Source organism: Haliotis rubra, unplaced genomic scaffold (genome assembly GCF_003918875.1).
Source record: "Haliotis rubra isolate DU_JTF1 unplaced genomic scaffold, ASM391887v1 Scf293, whole genome shotgun sequence".
In the NCBI taxonomy this organism is placed as follows: Eukaryota; Metazoa; Mollusca; class Gastropoda; order Lepetellida; family Haliotidae; genus Haliotis; species Haliotis rubra.
In genome coordinates this window covers 152,792-172,467 of record NW_025766961.1, presented here as the reverse complement: position 1 = coordinate 172,467, position 19,676 = coordinate 152,792, and the positions used below count along the sequence as shown (strand labels likewise).

Here is a 19,676-nt window from a genome sequence, read left to right as displayed (position 1 = left end):
TCTCTGAATCCTGGAGGAGGCATTACTACTTAACACTGCAGAATGCTGTATGAAGTGCTCTTGAGTTTAAACAGTAACGAAAACTGAAGCTCACTGATGACATACACAACAAACAATGATGCACCTTCACACTGTACAATTACATTATGCACATAATCATGGCAACTGACTCGTCAGACAAAGTTGATAGACATGGACAATCAATCAGTTAGATTTTCATCTGTTTCCTTTCACCATCTTTGCTCTCACCGCTTTGGACAGTCTGAACCCACATCTGTTTGAGGACATCTTGCTGGACAACTCTGGCGCTGTTGGGAAAGATTAAGAACAAATAAACAACCATACATTCTTGATTATGAAGATCCATTCTGTGATGACAAATACCCTGGAACCACCCCACAACTAGAGCCAGACCAATGGGAAAGTTTACATTACTTCTGAAATTAGGGTTCAATTCCCCACATGGGTACAATGTGTGAAGTCCATTTCTTGTGTCCTCTGCAATGATATTGCTGTAATATTGCTAAAAGCGGCTTAAAACTAAACTCACTCACTCTGTAATTAGGCTTCTGTGCTACATGGTGGATCCAGAGTATGCCACTATTACTGAGATACAATACACTAAAACATCTATATTGACACCCCGGGGATTTGAGAATTACGTTTGGAAACTGAAAAACATTTGTAACCATGGTATTTTGGAATACTTTGCAGTGTACTGGTGAGTGAGAGAGTGAGTTGGTTTGAACAGTATTCCACTTATACCATGGTGGGGCGGTGTGGTAGCCTAGTGGAAAAAGCGTTCACTCGTCAAGCCGAAGACCCGGGTTCGATTTGCCACATGGGTACAATGTGGTGTTCCCCGCCTCGATATTGCTGGAATATTCCTAAAACCAGTGTACAACTCAATTCACTCACACTATACCATGGTGTGTCAGCGTGATGTGCCATGGAAGAGTAATGCGAGGCTGTTGTCAGATGTCTACAACTTTGGTGAAATGCACAAGCAATGCCATGAGAGCATCCAGGAAAATTTTGAAAGGGGTGGGGTGGGTGGGTTCAGGGGTTCGAACCCCCTGAACCCCCCCTCTGGATCCACCAATGAATGCCATGGTGCTGACAAACTTAGAACAATTGTGGAGAACCTCCATCCCACAAGCATAGGCTTCCCCAAGGGATGCAACTCTGCACAGTGATTTACAAGTTCCTTAGAAGCCAGTGCCACTCATCCCAACAGTGTATACACCTTAACATGTCTCACTCACAAAACTTGTCATAGTTATTGTGCAAGTTGGCAGTATATCAAACTTGTAGCTTACTTGTTCTTACATGTATTTTGATCTCAGAATTACAATTTAACAGAGTGTTCTGTATCGTTTGTATGTTGTTTAATGTTGTAGCAATACCAAACATTAGTGAGTGAGTGAGTTGAGTTTAGTTTAGTTTTACGCCACTTTTAGCAATATTCCAACAATATCATGGCGGGGAACACCAGAAATGGGCTTCACACATTGTACCCATGTGGAGAATAAAACCCGGGTATTTGGTGTGACGAGTCCAGTGGTTGAGAATAGCCCCATGTTTTCAAACACTGGAATGTTGACTTTTGAATTTTTTTAAATTTCTAATATCTATCTCCAAATATACCGGTACTCACCGAACATAAATACGCACTTCTCCTAAGACTGGGACAGTACTAAGGGAGCATCATCATCTATACTTTGTGAATGGAACATAACGCTTAAGAAACATATTAACAAATTGTTTCATGCAAGCTTGTGTCTGAATGTAATGTCTAATCCGACAGGGTAGGACTTACTTTGTTTATTTCTCCACTTGTCAGTCCTCCTTTTCTTCTTCCTGCCCATCTTAACAGGTTTACCTGTATCAGAGAAACTTGTGTAGCTGCCTTCAGATTTCCTCTTTTTCACACTGTTCTTGTTTTTCTTTGCTGACTTGGCTGTTCTCCATTCCGCAGGCACATGGGCAGACACTTTCCTTGATATGAATGTATGCGCATTGTTTATATTGGCTGACTTTATCGTCTTCAGTTTCACAGCGTGATATTCAGAGGAATTCATGGATTTAATTTTTTTCTTTTGTTGTTTATTTTCCAGTTTTGTTAGGTTTGCTGCTGCAGGTGGGAAATTGGCACCATCTCGGTCTGCTGGAATGAATACATGATGTCACATAAACTTTGTTTGTTGGTTCTTCAACATCGCTCTCACTCTCTCTCAGCAAAACTACAGTCGTACAACTTGAAAATTTTAATATAAATTGTATATTTATATACTTATCCTATCTCACAGTATGCACTTCTCTCTCTTTATTCGACACTGAGTGGAACGATGTAAACTTTTTTCCCTAGGCCTCTCTTGTCCATCCGCCCAAGCACTCCATGCTACCCTAATTATAAGACAGCTTCCTAGTTGTCATGCAAAGCATGCGGCATGCACCACTAGCTGCCCACGTGACTATCTCCGAATCATCATTCTCATTCTTGGAGCCACTGGATAATATCCCTCTTGGAGAATCTGCATAGCGGGGAGGATGGGCGGGAATCTGTCGCGTGAGATAGGATAAGTATATAAATATACAATTTATATTGAAATTTTCAAATTTTTAAACTTATCCTATCTCACGGTATGCACTTATCCCACGGTCGGACGGCGGGACACAGATTACCCTAAGTCAAAAGGCACTGACAGTATGTACTGTATAGGCTAAAGACAACCGTAGATAGCAATGAACAAGGGAGGCCGGATCTGACTAGCATAGTACCTATACTAGTGATGGGTTCTCCTGAACCCCTTGGCTTACTAGGCACCATCGCTCCCATGGAGTGGGTGCTCCTGAGCAATGTAATCTGGCCCGCACCTGCTTCGAGACAGCCCCCCAGACCCCATCACGAAGAGGGGAAAAGGAAACTGAATCGGAAAACTCACAAGTTTAACGTTCAGTGCCAAAACAACACCACATGACTTCCACTACTTACCACAGTTAGGTCACAACGGTGTGCTAAGGTATTTAGGAGCTAGAACGCTACGAAATCCATAAGGAAATCGGGAAGGACTCACTACACTGGCGTGATTGCTCCGTGGAGTGGAGGTCAGCAAGCGAGATTGTCGAACACTTCTACATCCGTAGGAAGCAACGACAAGGTAGGCCCATAACTACCAAGGTCACTACTTGCGATGGTTAGTTCAAAACCCATTGACCTACTAAGCACAATTGCTCCCAGGGAAACGGGACTCCCGAGCAATGTGTGTTCAGTCACTACCTTCACGAAAGTGAAAGGAGGCAGCTTAGCAAGCGTTATCAGTCGCATTACCACGATTTCCAAGGTACCCCCGTAATAAAAGTCTAATGACTAGTATCGGGCCAGCCCCTGCTTCGAAACAACCCCCACAGACACCGTCCCGAGGAGGGTGAAAGGGTAATTGAATCGGAAAACTCACAATTTTAACATTCAGTACCACAACATCATCTTATGACTTCCACTACTTACCACAGTAAGATCACATAGATGTGTATAGGTACTTAGGAGCATGAACGCTACGAAGTGTAACACTTCGGGAATGACTCACTTCACTGATGTAATTACTCCATAGAGCAGACGACAGTAAGTGAGGTGGCGACTCTCCAGAGTCTCAAATTAAATTGAGAGGAGAAATCGAAGTCCCGGAAGAATCGAAGACACAAATCAGAAATAAAATTCAGAATTTTATTCAGATTGTACACAAAGCAGCAATGATCGCAACTGGTGATCATCTGCGCTGAAGCTGATGGTTGTACCGAGTGGCGAACAGGTCTACATCTGGTCGTGATAACAGGTAGATCTTCGATTGGAATATCAGAGGCAGTTGTTTCCACTCCATGAGTGACGGGTGTTTGGGACGTGACAGGGCATCGGCAATGACATTCCTCATCCCGGGAATGTGTCGGGCTCTGGCCACTGTGTTGAGTGAATCGATCAGATGATAAATTCGAAACATCAACTGAAGCAGAGCTGCTGATCCTGTCGACCCCTGATGGTTTATGTATCAAACTACCATCGAAATGTCTGATTGAATCAGTATATGAGAGGACCGTAGTTCAACTGCCCAATGCCGAACGGCGAGAATGACAGTGCTGAATTCCAATTCGTTGATATGAAGGGCCCTTTCTCCTGATGACCACTGCTAGGCCACTTGATGGAGAAAGTGAGCGCCCCAGCTTGAGAGACGTGTCGACGAACAGGTGTTGAGTCGGTATGAAGGGCACCAGAGAGACTCTAACGCGAACATTCCACTTGTTGAGCCACCAAACGAAAGACTGAATGTAGTTGTGCGGGAAGATGAATCAACTCCCTGGGGTTGTCGTCCCGGATGTATGGGCACAGAAACATCTGAAGAGGGCAAGCTGCAGCTGGCCCCTGTAAGTCAGCGCTTGTGCCGATGTCAACCACCCTAGGAACTTCTGCCACTAGTGAAAAGTTGTGGGTTGGACCAGCACTAGTGGTACGTTGCACTTAATCTTGTCCCACCTCTCCTGGGGCACAAACATCATGACCTGTCGTGTTGAATATTGTCCCAATAAAAAGTAATCACCGGGTCGGTGTTACCTCCGATTACTCCCAATTCAGCAGCCATCCTAATTGCGTTCTATAGTTCTCGAATGTCACGCCTCGACAATGGAGGTAGCTTGTTATCGGATTTGGTACCTGAGAAAAAAGCCACGAGGCCATAGATATTCCAAACAGCAGGATCCTCCATTGGTATCAATGATGCCCCTTGAAAGTAAATCGAAGATACTTCCGATAGTCTGGATGCATCAGGATGTGAAGGCAGGCGTCTCGCAGGTTGAGGGAAATGAGAGGTCTAACAACTCTTGCCACTGACAAAGAGATATCTCCTGAGATAGGAACGTTTAATTATTCCAGCTACCATGCCGCTACTAATGGAGTGCTGAATGTAGTAGGTTTGGCGCATGGAGATTGTCAGTCAATCTACAGGAATGTTTACATTGTAAACAAAGTGAAGTAATTCGAGCGATCGTTGACCTCAGGAATGTTTTGTTTGGCCGAACAAAATGATGGTTCGCCAGGTGGAGTGATAAAGGTAGTAGATCGCTGCCTGGTGACAGTCCAGACAAAACTGCAGTGACCTTGAGCTAGTGTAGAAAACCTCGTAAACCCAGCCAAGGTCAAACCGTTCATGGGTGTTTCTGTCTGTACTCTCGATAAGCAGTCTCTCTCGACTGGCTGACGGAATCCCGACACAATCATTCTTACTGGGAATGGCACCGTTCATTGTTACTAGCCTTTGAAGGCTGGACTTGATATCCGACTCGTGGGACCAAGACAAGTCTGCCAGGGCACTTCATAGTCACTCTAATCATCAAAATTCTGGTAAACAAACAGTAGTCCGCCATTTGCAAACGTTACCCACGATGCGACAAAAATCCGGACAACACAGTCTTCGGTTAACCGGGCGAGTCACAACCCATAAATTCCGGGCTGAGCTATGCTGACTACTTGACAAGACATCGCTGCTGGTACCATGCACAAAAACTTGACCCATCTGTCATCTGTCCAGAAACTTGCTGATGATGTAAAACGCAGGGTGCTGAAGATGACAAACCATCTGCAATGATTGCACCCAGCGATACACAAACACGCTGTTACGAGTAGTCTGTAGTAACAAGACTCAGTGAAGCATCGTAAAGTATTCCTGGCTAGCAAGCTTATCTAGTAATGCCCTATCGGGTGGTCGTAGTGCTGATATCTACGCCGAAGGATAGATTCTTTGAACCGAATCATTCATCAAAGGTGAAGATCGGATGGTAGATTAAATCTGGAATGAGATGAGTCCTGGTCACGGAGGAATCTTGAGAACTGGGACCGTCAGACCGTCAAGTGCCGAGCGTAATATGTCTAGATGACTGCGCTACTGACATCAAATGTGAATCGATTCGGCATGGTGAAGCACATAGCTACTACCTCTGTTCAACCAGCAGAAAAAGGGTACCAGGTGGGATAAGTTATGTGACTAAAAACTTTAAACGCCTCACAAGCCGTAAGGTAAACCGGATAAACAAATCAGTTTGTCGTGCTTAGAGCTTGCCACTCAGTGGTGAGGAATTCAGCGCCTCACAGATGCCCTGAAAACTAGGATCGTGTTGAAAACTAGCAGAGTTCGACAAATTTGGCCGTATCTAGATGCAAGTTCACGATCCTCGTTGAGGATGTAAAAACCAGTGTTGACAAGTCCCGATCCTTCATGTTGAATGTAATAAATAGAACATCTGGTATTTTCCTCTAGGTAGCTGTAGGTGGTCGGCAAACCAAGCGACCATGTGTGTCGAATCAACCAAAACAATTCCTGCATCTTAAAGGCGACTGGCATAGCCCGAACCATGAAAACAAAGACGAAGTTCGATGTGGGTTAAGTGTCTTGGGAGGCATCCCAGACACAATTTGCATAGGCTCTGACGAACCAATAGGCTGGTAAGATGGGCTGTGTTGGAAATAACACGAGTGGTGAATCGCCAAATTCGGTGAATCAGCTCAATTGGTAGGCAAGGTCCGAGGAATGGATTATTGACGAATGCTGACAGTTCGAGGAATGTTGATGATTCAGTGATCTTGAACGGCCAGGTGAAGCAGTTCGGCCTGATGAAGCAGTTCGGCCTGGTGAAACGGGACGAGTCGGGCTAGAAAATCGGTTCAGCTTAGTGATCTGATTCAGAATGGTGAGCCGAAACGTTGATGTGATCTGGATTGGCGTTATGATCTGGATCGTGACTGTGATCTGGATCGGTTTGGTAGTCCGAAACGTTTAAATGATCTCAGCTGATGGAGAGATCTAGAACAATCAGATGAACCGGTGAGGTGAAATGTTCCGGTGAGGTGAAATGGTTCGGCCGAGGTGAATCGTTTGGTGAAGAAAGCCGTTATGGCGAAGGCGAACCGTTTGATGCGCGATGAATCGAACCGATGATGTGGTGCGGTGATAAGAAACAGTCTTATATATGGCGAATTGAGTCGATGTCGTGATCCAATACGCCTTGGCGAAACGGTTCAGCCTGGTGAATCCATTCGGTGTGGCGAATCCGATTCAGTGTGGTGAATCGGTTCGGCGATTTGACGATGTAGATCGGCTGTGTGAGTCAGCTGGCAACACAGAGCGATTCGATGAGGCGGAACGACGAGTAGACATCTGATGATGCGCCAATAAAATCATCACCTTCCGACATGGGAATCTCCAAATGACGAGCAGTTAATACTGGTCGTTGAAAGCGGGGGTTTTGTCGGGTGATCAACTGTTGAAGTGTAACGAGCTCTGTCTGCCAGCCAACGGAAGCAAGCATGTCTATATGCTCTAAAAACGTCCTTGATAAGGCAGCACATTCCCGACAACGCTTGCTTCAGGAACACAGGTCAATACAACCCACACATCACGAGTGGGGATCCGAGGAAGAAAATATTGTTACAGTGTGCGCAAAATTACGCTACTTTGGGTTAACTACCCATGATATATTTCTCATGTTAACTTTAAGGAAAACTGAGAACTCTCACAATAAGTCCACACAGTGGTGCGACAAGAAGAAGAATGATCACTCTGAGGTAGTCACGTGGGTAGACAGGGGAAACGTGCTGCACGCTTAGCCAGGGACTAGGGACCTGTCCTATAAAGAGAGCAGCCTGGGGAACACGGGCGTATGGACAAGAGAGGCCTACAGGAAAAGTTCTCATTCGTTCCACTCAGCGTCGAAGCAAGAGAGAGAAGTGCAAATCGTGAGATAGGATAAGTTTATCTTTTAAATTATAATCGTGAACTGCAAAACTGACATGATGAAATGAACTGTGTGGTTTTACTGAGTGATCAATATTTTAGTACTATGTACACAAATAACTACTTGCTGAGACAGGCCTGATAGTCTGATGTCCTTGTAAAATCCTGGTTCACATAGAAAGTGATTTAATATGTTCTCACACTTTCAACCTAAAGAAAAAGGGGGGAGTTCAGAGGTATGTGCTTAGAAAAATCAGAACGGATAATGAAAATAATTATTAACCATGATTGCATGTGCCAATAAGTATGTGTCAGTCTGTAATAATGAACAGCCTGAGAAGACTCCACTGGGAATCCACTGTGTTTATCCACTGTGAACCTGGCACCAACTGATGGACTGGTTTATTACAATCTCATCAAAATGAGATCCTAGTTCTTCCTACCTGTATGAGGTTGTGACACAACTTACAAAGCCATAATGTTTACTGCCTCCACAGTTGTAGCAGAATGTTCTCTTGTTGGTGAGGTCGGACTGACCTCTCACTGGACATGGCTGCTTCACAGATGTCTGCAATACAACAGTGACCACAATGACAGTTACCCTGAAGCTAGCACTCTGGATACAGCATTACAGTTGGATGTTCATCTCTATTGCCACAATTTCAAGAATGACTAGTTTTCATTTTCTATCACGAATCCTTATTCACAGTTCACTCTCAATGAAGTAAATGATACATATTTCCAGGTAATTGATCATGGAAGAGGTAAGTATTGGTAAATAGGCATTAAAAATAGACACCAGTTGATTTGGGTGGCCTTGACCTTATCTTCAAGGTCACCACGACACTTTTAACACTTTTCAAACTCTTGTTAACGCGATATCTCATGGACTGTTGTACCCAATGTCTTCAAATTTGGTGACAGCCTACAATGGGAGATTACGCAGGCCAGTTGATTTGGGTGGCCTTGACCTTATCTACAAGGTCACCACGACACCTTTAGCACTTTTCAAACTCTTGTTAACACGATATCTCATGGACTGTTGTACCCAATGTCTTCAAATTTGGTGACAGCCTACATTGGGGGATTACCCAGACACCAGTCGATTTGGGTGGCCTTGACCTTATCTTCAAGGTCACCACGACACTTTTAACACTTTTCAAGCTGTTGATAACGTGATATCTCATGGAATGTTGTAACCAATGTCTTCAAATTTGGTGACAGCCCACATTGGGAGATTACACAGACACCAGTTGATTTGGGTGGCCTTGACCTTATCTTCAAGGTCACCACGACACTTTTAACACTTTTCCACCTCTTGTTAACGCGATATCTCATGGACTGTTGTACCCAATATCTTCAAATTTGGTGACAGCCTACAATGGGGGATTATGCAGACCAGTTGATTTGGTTGGCCTTGACCTTATCTTCAAGGTCACCACGACACTTTTAACACTTTTCAAACTCTTGTTAACGCAATATCTCATGGACTGTTGTGCACAATGTCTTCAAATTTGGTGACAGCCTACAATGGGAGATTACACAGACCAGTTGATTTGGGTGACCTTGACCTTATCTTCAAGGTCACTACGACACTTTTAACACTTTTCAAACGCTTGTTAACGCGATATCTCATGGACTGTTATACCCAATGTCTTCAAATTTGGTGACAGCCTACATTGGGGGATTACGCAGACACCAGTTTATTTGGGTGACCTGGACCTTATCTTCAAGGTCACAATGACACCGACCACTTTTCAAACTTATTTAAACACGATATCTCATAAAACATTGCACCCAATGTTTTCAATTATGTTGACAGCCTACATTGGGTGATTATGCAGACACCAGTCATTTCAGGCATCTTGTATGTGACCAAAAAATAAAATATAGTAAATATAAATGTTCCATTCTTTAGCGGTGGCGGACATTGCTATATCAGTGATAAACACTTGTATTACTTGTGATCATAATTACCGTCAAGTGAAACTGCCTCCAGTGGTCAGTGCAATTCTACAAAAAATATAGTTCATCATAAATACCAATAACACATTTTGTTCATTTGCTCAGTACCTTCTGACAAAAATGAAAATACACCCTCACCAAAATATATGCTCAATATCACAGTATCAGCTTGTCCATACCCATGCTTAAGATGATGTATTACAACATTAGTGATACATAATCCAAACGTGATGATAATGTACACCATGTGTTGTAGTTGAGTGTCGTACCTCGTGAGAGTGGCCCAACATATCACAGCGGAAACATGTCCAATGCCGCTTCTGCCTTGGGGCCTCGCACAGCCTGGCGGTGTGACCTGGCTGGTTACAGTTGTAACACAGGGACTGAGGACAGTTGCGGTAGAAGTGTCCCGTGTAACCACAAAATATACAGATCTGGGACTTCTGAAATAAAGTGAAAAATCACATGTTGTATGAAGAAACACTTGAAAAACATGGGTATGTACAGGCCAAAGGTTGTTGGTAGTTCAAAAGTCAATATTATCAAAAACAATACTCACAAAATCACATTAAAATTATATATTCTGATATTCCTCATATCACATTATCATGATTATGGTGTACTAAAATTTCATTACAATGCATGCAGAAGTGGATGAATTTGGGAAAAGGCCTTTTCAATATGGCATCCATGGTAGCCATGTTGTAAGTTAGCTAAAACTTCTGTGACCAGTTATTACAGACACTATAATTGTGATCGTTTATGTCATGTATCAGATGGGTAGGACTTTGAGTTCCAGAGAAGTCAAAGTTTTTACCTGTATCAATAATCAATGTTATAGGGAGAAGTGCCATTCCAGCGGGATTAGATTAATCTGTATTTGATAAAATGAATTACTTGCTACACTTGACATTAATTAATAAATTTTGTTTGCCTAATAACTCTTTCCAACATAAATTTTTATGCCATGACAAATTGTGAGAGCATATTACTGTTATTTCAGATAAGTATGGAACATTAATTGTTTTAGACATGTAACAATCGTATCCCACCTTTGGTCTTGGACAGTCTTTAGACAGATGGCCAACTTCATTACAATTCAAGCATTTGACAGACGATGGCCGGTAGTACCTGCCCCCAGCCCTGCACCACCGAATCTCCCACATGATGACCCTTGACCTCTTGACATGCCCGCAACATTACCCAGGCGATCTTGCTGGTTGATTTTCCACTTGTCTGGATCATGTCCTTCCCCTGAAATAACCATAGCATTAATCGCATTCATGCTTCACATTGCTCAAAGTCATTGTTACTTCATGTCCATATTCAGAGTTGATCAGCATTTTATTTCCTCATCTTAATGCAATCCTGTGGACAGTGTGCAAAATAGCCACTGGCCCGCTAGCCCGTGGATAGTAAAAATCCAGTTGGACCAGTAAATCTCCACAGTAACTGGCTAGTGAATTTTCATGGGGTCATTTTGTAAATATATCACTCTCTCCGACTTATAATACACTTTTAAATCATGCAAGATTGTGGCCTTATAACAACTTTCATCATATTAGTAACATGTCATGCTGACAATACCATATTCTCATCTATTTTTGAAATAAATTGCTTAGTTTCTACATTCAAATTTCGGGCTAGTGAATTATTTTCTGGGCTAGTAACTTTCAGGTATGGGTAGCCTGACTGGCTAGGAATATTTGGAAACTATTTCGCACACTGACTCTGGATGCTGCTTCAATTTTAACATATGTAGCCTTGTGCCAAGAGTATTTACTCTTAACATGCTTCACACACATTAGAGGTAATAATACAAATTACAAAAGATTAACTTGTGAAAGATAGTCATGATTACCAAGTATTATCTTAGTTATTCACTCCTGATGACAATCACATTCTAGCGCCAGGGAAAACCCTTCTACTAGTTATCTTGCATAATCAGAGCTCTGTGTCTTGTCAAACAGTTGAATACCACTAGTCTATTGACACCACACACTGTAGAACAAGTTATACTAAAGAATACACATTGCCTTGTAGGAAGTGGTCAAATGCATCATATGTTATATTTGGGATGACACTTTCTCAGTTAAGTACATAATGTAGTAGTCAGAGCCAGCACACAAAGTCAGAGATCTAACGAACTCAGCCGATGAGGTAGTTCACCATGTCATAACAGGCCGAGTAGTTCACCAGATCATAACAGGCAGAGTAGTTCACCAGATCATAACAGGCCATACTGCTATATGCTATTACTGTTTAGGCTAGCAGATGTAGACTCAACTATTCACAGGCTGCTAATAATGTATCTGTAACACCAGAGATGCCAACCCCAAATTGGTGCAGTTAGGAATCTGAGCTCCCTAAGAATTATAAGATAGAAAATAAATAGGAATTTTCCCAACAAATTAGAGATTCCTATAAATTGTTGCACTCAAGGAACAAAACTTTTCAATGCCATTACACATAGAGACCCTTATACAACTGAAACCGGTTTGCAGTACTCGGCAGCAGTGTTTGTGAATGTTAAGTAAACAAAATAAACCGTGCATGGAATTTATCAGGCAGCCTACTCAACTTCCGGATTGCTTTCCTGTGTAAACAATTTGGGAACTCCTGTAAATAAAGTGTTCTATTTCTTTAATTATCATTATTTATAGTCAAAGATTATCCTGGCCCTCTATCTATATCTTTGTTATATTTTGAAGAAAATCGGAATGACTTTGACTTTGTCGGAATGGACATGCATTTTTCGGGAGGATTCCGTTAAATTGTGGACTGATGGCATCTCTGTAACACTGCTGTCTGTGGCATAACACCACAGCTATGTAACTTCTTACCATCCTTGAACCTCTGAGTAAGGCTTCCTTGTCTAAAGTTGACCTGTATATGTGGTACATCAGTGCTGGAGTTGGTGTCACTTGCAGTCAGATCATCCCAGCTGTCACTCTCTGACGAACTCAAACTGATAATGCTAGTGTTTGGTTCAAGAACACTATCCATTTCAACAACAACCTTTTCTCCATAATATGACCTCATCTGTGTATCATCAACACTACTGTCAGAATGTATTAAAATAGGATCATGGGAAGAGTTCTTGTATGATTTAGATCTGTTACCATGGTCACTAATTGAACAGTCACTACTGATTACAATAGTCTTCTCCATGGCATCTGTATTCCCTTTTGTCTTCTCCCTTTTAACTGACTTCCCATGGTTAAACACTGTGTCATCAGAGTCATGAATTTGGGAGACAGAATTCAATTTTCTTTTCCTAGATTTACTTTTATCAGCTAAACTGTCGCTGCTTGACCCCTCATGCTTGTTTCTGTAGATCATGTGTTGAATAGCACCTGCAGGCAAACCAAGGATGTTCGACACAGGTGTCGAGGAACCAGTTTTTGCTGGCTTGTCAGGCAAGGTATCATTCTTATGAACTGTTTCAATGTTTACATCTAAACCATTTGAAGTAACATCTTTTAAATCCATCAACTGGGTCTGGGTATGGTCATCTTCAGAGATGTGTATATTGTTTGCCTGTTCGTAATGCAGCTGACTGTACAGCATACATTCAATTTCAAATTCATCCAAATCCTGTTCATCTGCCTCATCCTGTTCATCCTGAAGTTCAAAGGTTTGGCTCTGCATCTTTGTGTTCTGAAATCAAATATAATCGATACTGAAGAATGTAAACCGAAACCACTATTGTCTATGACACTATAATACAATACTTGGAGGTTGGAGTAGCTTTCCTATAGCCCCAATATTATGATTATGGTTAATTTGGACATATTTTTATGTTTAGCATTTTACTACATGAAGAAACTTTAAAAAGAACCCCAAAACACTTGTCTACAACCTTTTACTGATGTAAGATTAAGACAAGGCTAACAGACTGGTGGGAATCTGGAAGACTAGACTATTGTTTCTGGTTTTAAATCTTGTTTTGTAGGTTGTAGAAAGCATTTCTATGAAATATCTGTGGTTCCATAGCCGTCTGTTAGTGTGGAAAACAATGAGAAGCAATATCTCTACTGTTAGATGTAAAAAATCTTGAACATGTGGAAAGATTTCCACCCGTAACCCCATTTTCTTTTATCATTCTATGCCTAAAAATAGATATTTTTTTAAATAGAAAGCCTACCCTAACCCTAAACCTAACAAAATGCTAAATATAAACCCTAAACCTAAACCCTAGAGATAATCCTAATAAATAGAATACATTTCAAGCAGGGGTTAACGGTGGAACTCTTAGTCTTATGGACAGATTTCCATCAGTAACCCCGCTTTTTATCATTCTATGCCTAAGATTCATAGTAAGAATAGATGTTTTTCACAGAAAGCCTACTGTAACCCTAGAACTAACCTGATGCTCAATCTAAACCCTAACCCCTAGAGTGAGTGAGTGAGTTTTGGTTTTACGCTGGTTTTAGCAATATTCCAGCAATATCACGGCGGGGCACACCAGAAATGGGCTTCACACATTGTACCCATGTGGGGAATCGAACCCGGGTCTTCGGCGTGACGAGCGAACGCTTTAACCACTAGGCTACCCCACCACACACACACACCTAACCCCTAGAAATAATCATAATAAATAGAATACATTTTAAGCGGGGGTTACGGGCGGAACTCTTACCAAAATGAACTAATGAAAATTATTACAGCTACACTAAAATAACAAGCAAGAATTTCGCCGACTGACGAATACTTATGTCCGATGACTGTATATTCATAGACGCCCAACTCTTCTATTTATCAGCATCAATTATTTTCGAAATATTGTTTTTTGGGTCGTATTTTACGTACAATCATTATTTCACAATAATTAAACAATGATACATTGTTATAATTCGTTCTACGCCTCTGATTACTTGCTTACCAATATTGAATCTTTTCACGTGTTGTTGTGGTGAAACATAAAAGGGAGAGCACCCACACCAACACGTTCCACTTCCGGTACAGGTTCCCGCCTGAAGAGGTATGCGGCCTGAAAACTGTTGGGTGTTGTTCTAAATGGTATTGTGAAACTGTCTGTTCAGACCGATCAGCTGTACGATATAAGGTTTGGACATAAATGACTGTTTTGAAATTTTAAAGAGATAGCTTCTATCTAGGCAGCCAGTAGGCATGGAACGAAAACACCTTGGTGTCACCAGTTTTCGCTCATCAAAACAAGACATGCGCCAGTGTACCGTTGTATGGATGCAAAAATTCAAAATGTTGTTGCATCACATGCTAGACGCTGTGTTTACATGCTTTGCTATTGTTAAAATTTAAATTGCAAACGGGAAGGAGTAATCAGTGTCGAAACTGTCGTATCCTCTACGAGATATTAATATTTTTTAAAAACCGAGCCACTACCCTGATAGCATTCAGACGTTGGCCCAACGTTGGCAATGGTTTTGCCAACATTGCCAACGTTTGGCCAACGTCCGAATGCTATCTGGGTATCCTTGGGCATAATTAAACTTTGTTGCAAAAAGCAAAACCCCACCAAATACCCCCTCCACAAAACCTAATCAAGCAATAATCACTTTTTAAACTTTAAGAAATGTTCTGTTTTCTTATTGTTCATATCAAAACATTTGAATAAGTAAATACGTTGGTTTTACTGTTTAAGTGTATTGTCATTTAAGTGTATTCGTTGGTTTCAGATTACTTTTCAACTCCCTATGCGCATGTGCAGAGCGTGTGAAAAATATCAACTGACATGATTCCGGTTTGGTCGTATGTTTATTGATAGTGTAAACTCTCCGAAGAAATCAAAACAAATATATAGTTTTATGTCGAATACAACTGATCCCAATTGATTTCTGAAACAGAGGCTGGGATCAGTTAAATAAATAGCTTAAGTTATGTTAACAAGCTCTTGTATAAGGACATCTCACCACCACCGTCCTTCCTGCACACAGCCTTCTCACAACTAAACAAACACATCTCTGATGGAATTGCAATCAAACTAGGACATCAATTATCGAAAAGCAGAGGCAAATGGAAGTGTGTACTCAGCTATGAACAGTTGTCACAACGTAAATAATTTTCATAACAGCTTTTATTTGGAGTGCATTTACACTATCAATAAACATACAACCAAACCGGAAGCATGTCAATGGATATTTTTCACATGCTCTGCGCATGTGCACAGCGAGTTGAAAATTAATGTGAAACCAACCAATTGAGTATAGTTGATCCTGCCCTCAGGTATATTCTTGTCATGCCTCCTGCCAAAGTCATAATCCTGAATGAGCGCTTTAAAACAACAGTATTTGGGACAGGCTTGCCGATCATGAGAAACAGACAGTTTAATCATTCAAGCAGTATATATATAAGCTATGCTTTGATTTGACCAGTAAGGGCATATGCAAACTGAAATAGCTGCTTTGAGTAAATACTGTTTTGTTAGTGTAAACTATTATTTGTTTTTTAAATGTGTAATGCAATAATGTAATATTTGGTAAATGGCTTAGGTGCGGAACATATTTATTAAGATAATGGCAGAAATATATTTGTAAATTAATTTCCAGCTTCTTGTATGGTGATTGTCTGGAGACAGTGCAGGTTTGACAGTATCTGCACTCTCTAGAGGAGCTGGGGGATCAGCGTGTGGATACATTATGTCAGTTGAGGATACCTCGGATCTGTTGAGCCAGGTGGCACTAGTGGAGGAAGCTGCAGAGGATGTATTGGCAGATCGGAGACAAATAATTGACCTGGATAAGAAGAGGAACAAGACACGAGAGGCCATCAGGTTCCAAATATATTTCTTTCAATACTTCACAGAGTTTTTTCTCAAGAGAATGTTACTTTTCTAACATCTGAGGAATCTGGATCAGTCATCTAAAGGACTGTGGTCACATCCCTCTGGTGTGCCTGGATCTGTGAAGCAGAAACCAAGATTGAGGTTGCTTCTGGTTCACTATCAGGACTTGTTGAGCAATGTGCAAAACTGAGACTTGTCCCTGTGTAATTTGTAATCATATATAACCGATTTCTATAAAACTTGAGCTAGCAAAAATCAGCCCTGTTTTTGAGGGACTTCAGTACAACTTGAGGGGGAACTGATTGCCAAGTCAGTGCTTGAACAGATATAGAGACAGTATGTAGTCCAGAAATATTTCAGAGACTAAATGAGCTATTATCATGATTATCCATGAAAAAGTTTGGTATGTAATTCTACAACTGTAATTTGTTTCATTTCAGAGCCCTACAGAAGACAACAACGAGTGAAAAGTCATGGGTGTGCTTTGGAAACATGTTCATCAAAATGCCAAACAAGAAAGCTGCAAACCTTCTTGAAAAAGGTGAGGATATGGAACTACAAAGAACCAGAGCCTTCTGACAGTTTGTACCGCCTCCGTGGTGTAGTGGTTAGAGCGTCCGCCCGGAGAGCGGAAGGTCACGGGTTGGATCCCCGACCGCGTCATACCAAAAGACGTTAAAATATGGTACTTGTTGGTCCCTGCCTGGCGCTAGGCATTAATGGGTACAACAAGGACTGGTCGGCTCGGAGTCAGTATAATGTGTCTGCGTGGGGTATTCATGCTTCACTGCGGCATGGTATCTCAGTGGGCTAGCACTATAAAACCAGCTTAAGTCTGGGCTAGTACACTCAGCCGCACATACACATACACCCGCATGCACGTCGTCATATGAGCGAAATATTCTCAAGCACGACGTTAAACCCAATTTCACCTCACCTCTAACAGTTTGTGTATTGCATACTCAGGAGTTCTTACATGTTCCATGTCTTCATCGGAGGACATTGATAAGTGTATTTTGGATGTTCACCCCTAATCTCAGAAACAGGCACATGATCATGAACAATGTTCTGTTGCATGATATTGGTAGAGTATGTCTGTTTTAGGGATAAATGTGGGAAATATAATGAAGTTACTTCAACAGTGACCTGAATATTATAAATTTGTTTACATAATTTATAAACACCCTTATATGCCCAATATATGTATGGTACTGTTCCCAGCTTAGCTGCCTGAATGTCTGATGTAGATACAGCCATATTATGTGTAGGGTGTGCATGTCTGATGTAGATACAGCCATATTATGTGTAGGGTGTGCATGTCTGATGTAGATACAGCCATATTATGTGTAGGGTGTGAATGTCTGATGTAGAAGCAGCTATATTATGTGTAGGGTGTGAATGTCTGATGTAGATACAGCCATATTATGTGTAGGGTGTGCATGTCTGATGTAGATACAGCCATATTATGTGTAGGTGTGCATGTCTGATGTAGATACAGCCATATTATGTGTAGGGTGTGAATGTCTGATGTAGATACAGCCATATTATGTGTAGGGTGTGCATGTCTGATGTAGATACAGCCATATTATGTGTAGGGTGTGCATGTCTGATGTAGATACAACCCTATTATGTGTAGGGTGTGCATGTCTGATGTAGAAACAGCCATATTATGTGTAGGGTGTTCTGATTAAGAAACAGCAACTTTAAATGTAGGGTGTTCTGTTGACAACAACTTTAAATGTAGGGTGTTCCTTGAGCAACAACTTTAAATGTAGGGTGGTGTTGAGCAACAACTTTGTAGGCAACAACTGTTGAGCAACAACTTTAAATGTAGGGTGTTCTGTTGAGCAACAACTTTAAATGTAGGGTGTTCTGTTGAGCAACAACTTTAAATGTAGGGTGTTCTGTTCAGCAACAACTTTAAATGTAGGGTGTTCCATTAAGCAACAACTTTAAATGTAGGGTGTTCCTTGGAGCAACAACTTTAAATGTAGGGTGTTCTGTTGAGCAACAACTTTAAATGTAGGGTGTTCCATTAAGCAACAACTTTAAATGTAGGGTGTTCCTTGGAGCAACAACTTTAAATGTAGGGTGTTCTGTTGAGCAACAACTCTAAATGTAGGGTGTTCCATTAAGCAACAACTTTAAATGTTTCGTTGAGCAACATTTTTATACTGGTATATGCAGTGTTCCATGTAGCAACAGCTGAACTATTTTGCTCCTTTTTTAGATTATAATCAACTTGATGAAGAACTGACTGATATCAGGAAAAAGTTGAAACCTAAAGTCAATAATCTGCGGAACTTGGAAAATAAAGAGGACATGAAAGGTTTTGGGCTGAATCCTCTCAGCAAAGAAGAGCTCAGAGCTATTGAAAAGATGTTATGAAAACATTTGCTGTTTGTGATACCTGGACACTTCTTGTACATTTTGAGAAGTGATTCAATGAACAGTATGTGTGCTTGCTTGGAAGCAATGGACCCATTCCTGGTTTCTGGAGATGAAATGAGAAGATGCAGTTATGACATTACAACAAACTGGGGAATGAGCCATTGACTGCCAAATGAGCTGTGAACCATGAGGTTGGCAATCAGCAACAAGCTTGGTATTGTGGAAACCTGTTTTGTTTTATTCTGCACAGTGCCAGTTGTCATGGATGGACACTTGTTATCATCATAACCAAAATATAGATGTTTATCTTACCTCACACATAAATGTCGTTTTCTGATTGGCTGAGGGCTCTTCTATTATTTTCAATGTAGCCTGCTTTACAGGTGAGTAACATTTTCTGTGTTACCCTCTGGGAATGCCAAACTGTGGGAATTCATTAGATACTTCATGTTAGTAGTTCTTCATTTCGAATAATTGAGCCACATTTGATGTACAGATGTTTTGCAAATGCAAATCAATGGAGGGAGATAATTGGTTTTTCATCTGTATTGGCTAATTGCCTAACTCTGGTACTGCTTATTATGATCCGTCCGGTATTATTTTCTTTATATATTAATGAGCTCGTATCGACCTTAGAAAATAAGTTTGATGACGGTATATTTATCTCCGAACATATGTTGAATATTATAGCTCTGTTATTTGCAGATGATTTGGTTTTGATAGCTGATACTGTTGTTAGACTACAGCGCCGCCTTGACGCCCTACATATGTATTCCCAT

At 41.3% G+C, this 19,676-nt stretch overlaps 2 protein-coding genes across 2 annotated transcripts; one reads left to right on the top strand and one right to left on the bottom strand.

Annotated features, from left to right (window-relative positions):
• Nucleotides 1–208: 208 nt before the first annotated feature.
• On the bottom strand, nt 209–14,709 carry LOC124282139 (zinc finger CCHC domain-containing protein 7-like). The gene is made up of 8 exons (XM_046718110.1): nt 14,626–14,709; nt 12,584–13,400; nt 10,793–10,994; nt 10,010–10,183; nt 9,753–9,788; nt 8,238–8,343; nt 4,794–4,875; nt 209–308 (listed from the first exon to the last, which is right to left on the bottom strand). The coding sequence occupies exons 3-8, from the start codon at nt 10,904–10,906 to the stop codon at nt 209–211; spliced, it is 612 nt and encodes a 203-aa protein (XP_046574066.1). The 5' UTR covers nt 10,907–10,994; nt 12,584–13,400; nt 14,626–14,709.
• LOC124282116 (p53 and DNA damage-regulated protein 1-like) lies at nt 14,655–18,973 on the top strand. Its single transcript, XM_046718083.1, has 4 exons — nt 14,655–14,724; nt 16,271–16,494; nt 16,947–17,047; nt 18,737–18,973. Exons 2-4 carry the CDS (start codon nt 16,361–16,363, stop codon nt 18,892–18,894), a joined length of 393 nt encoding a protein of 130 aa, XP_046574039.1. The 5' UTR covers nt 14,655–14,724; nt 16,271–16,360; the 3' UTR covers nt 18,895–18,973.
• The last annotated feature ends 703 nt before the right edge of the window (nt 18,974–19,676 follow it).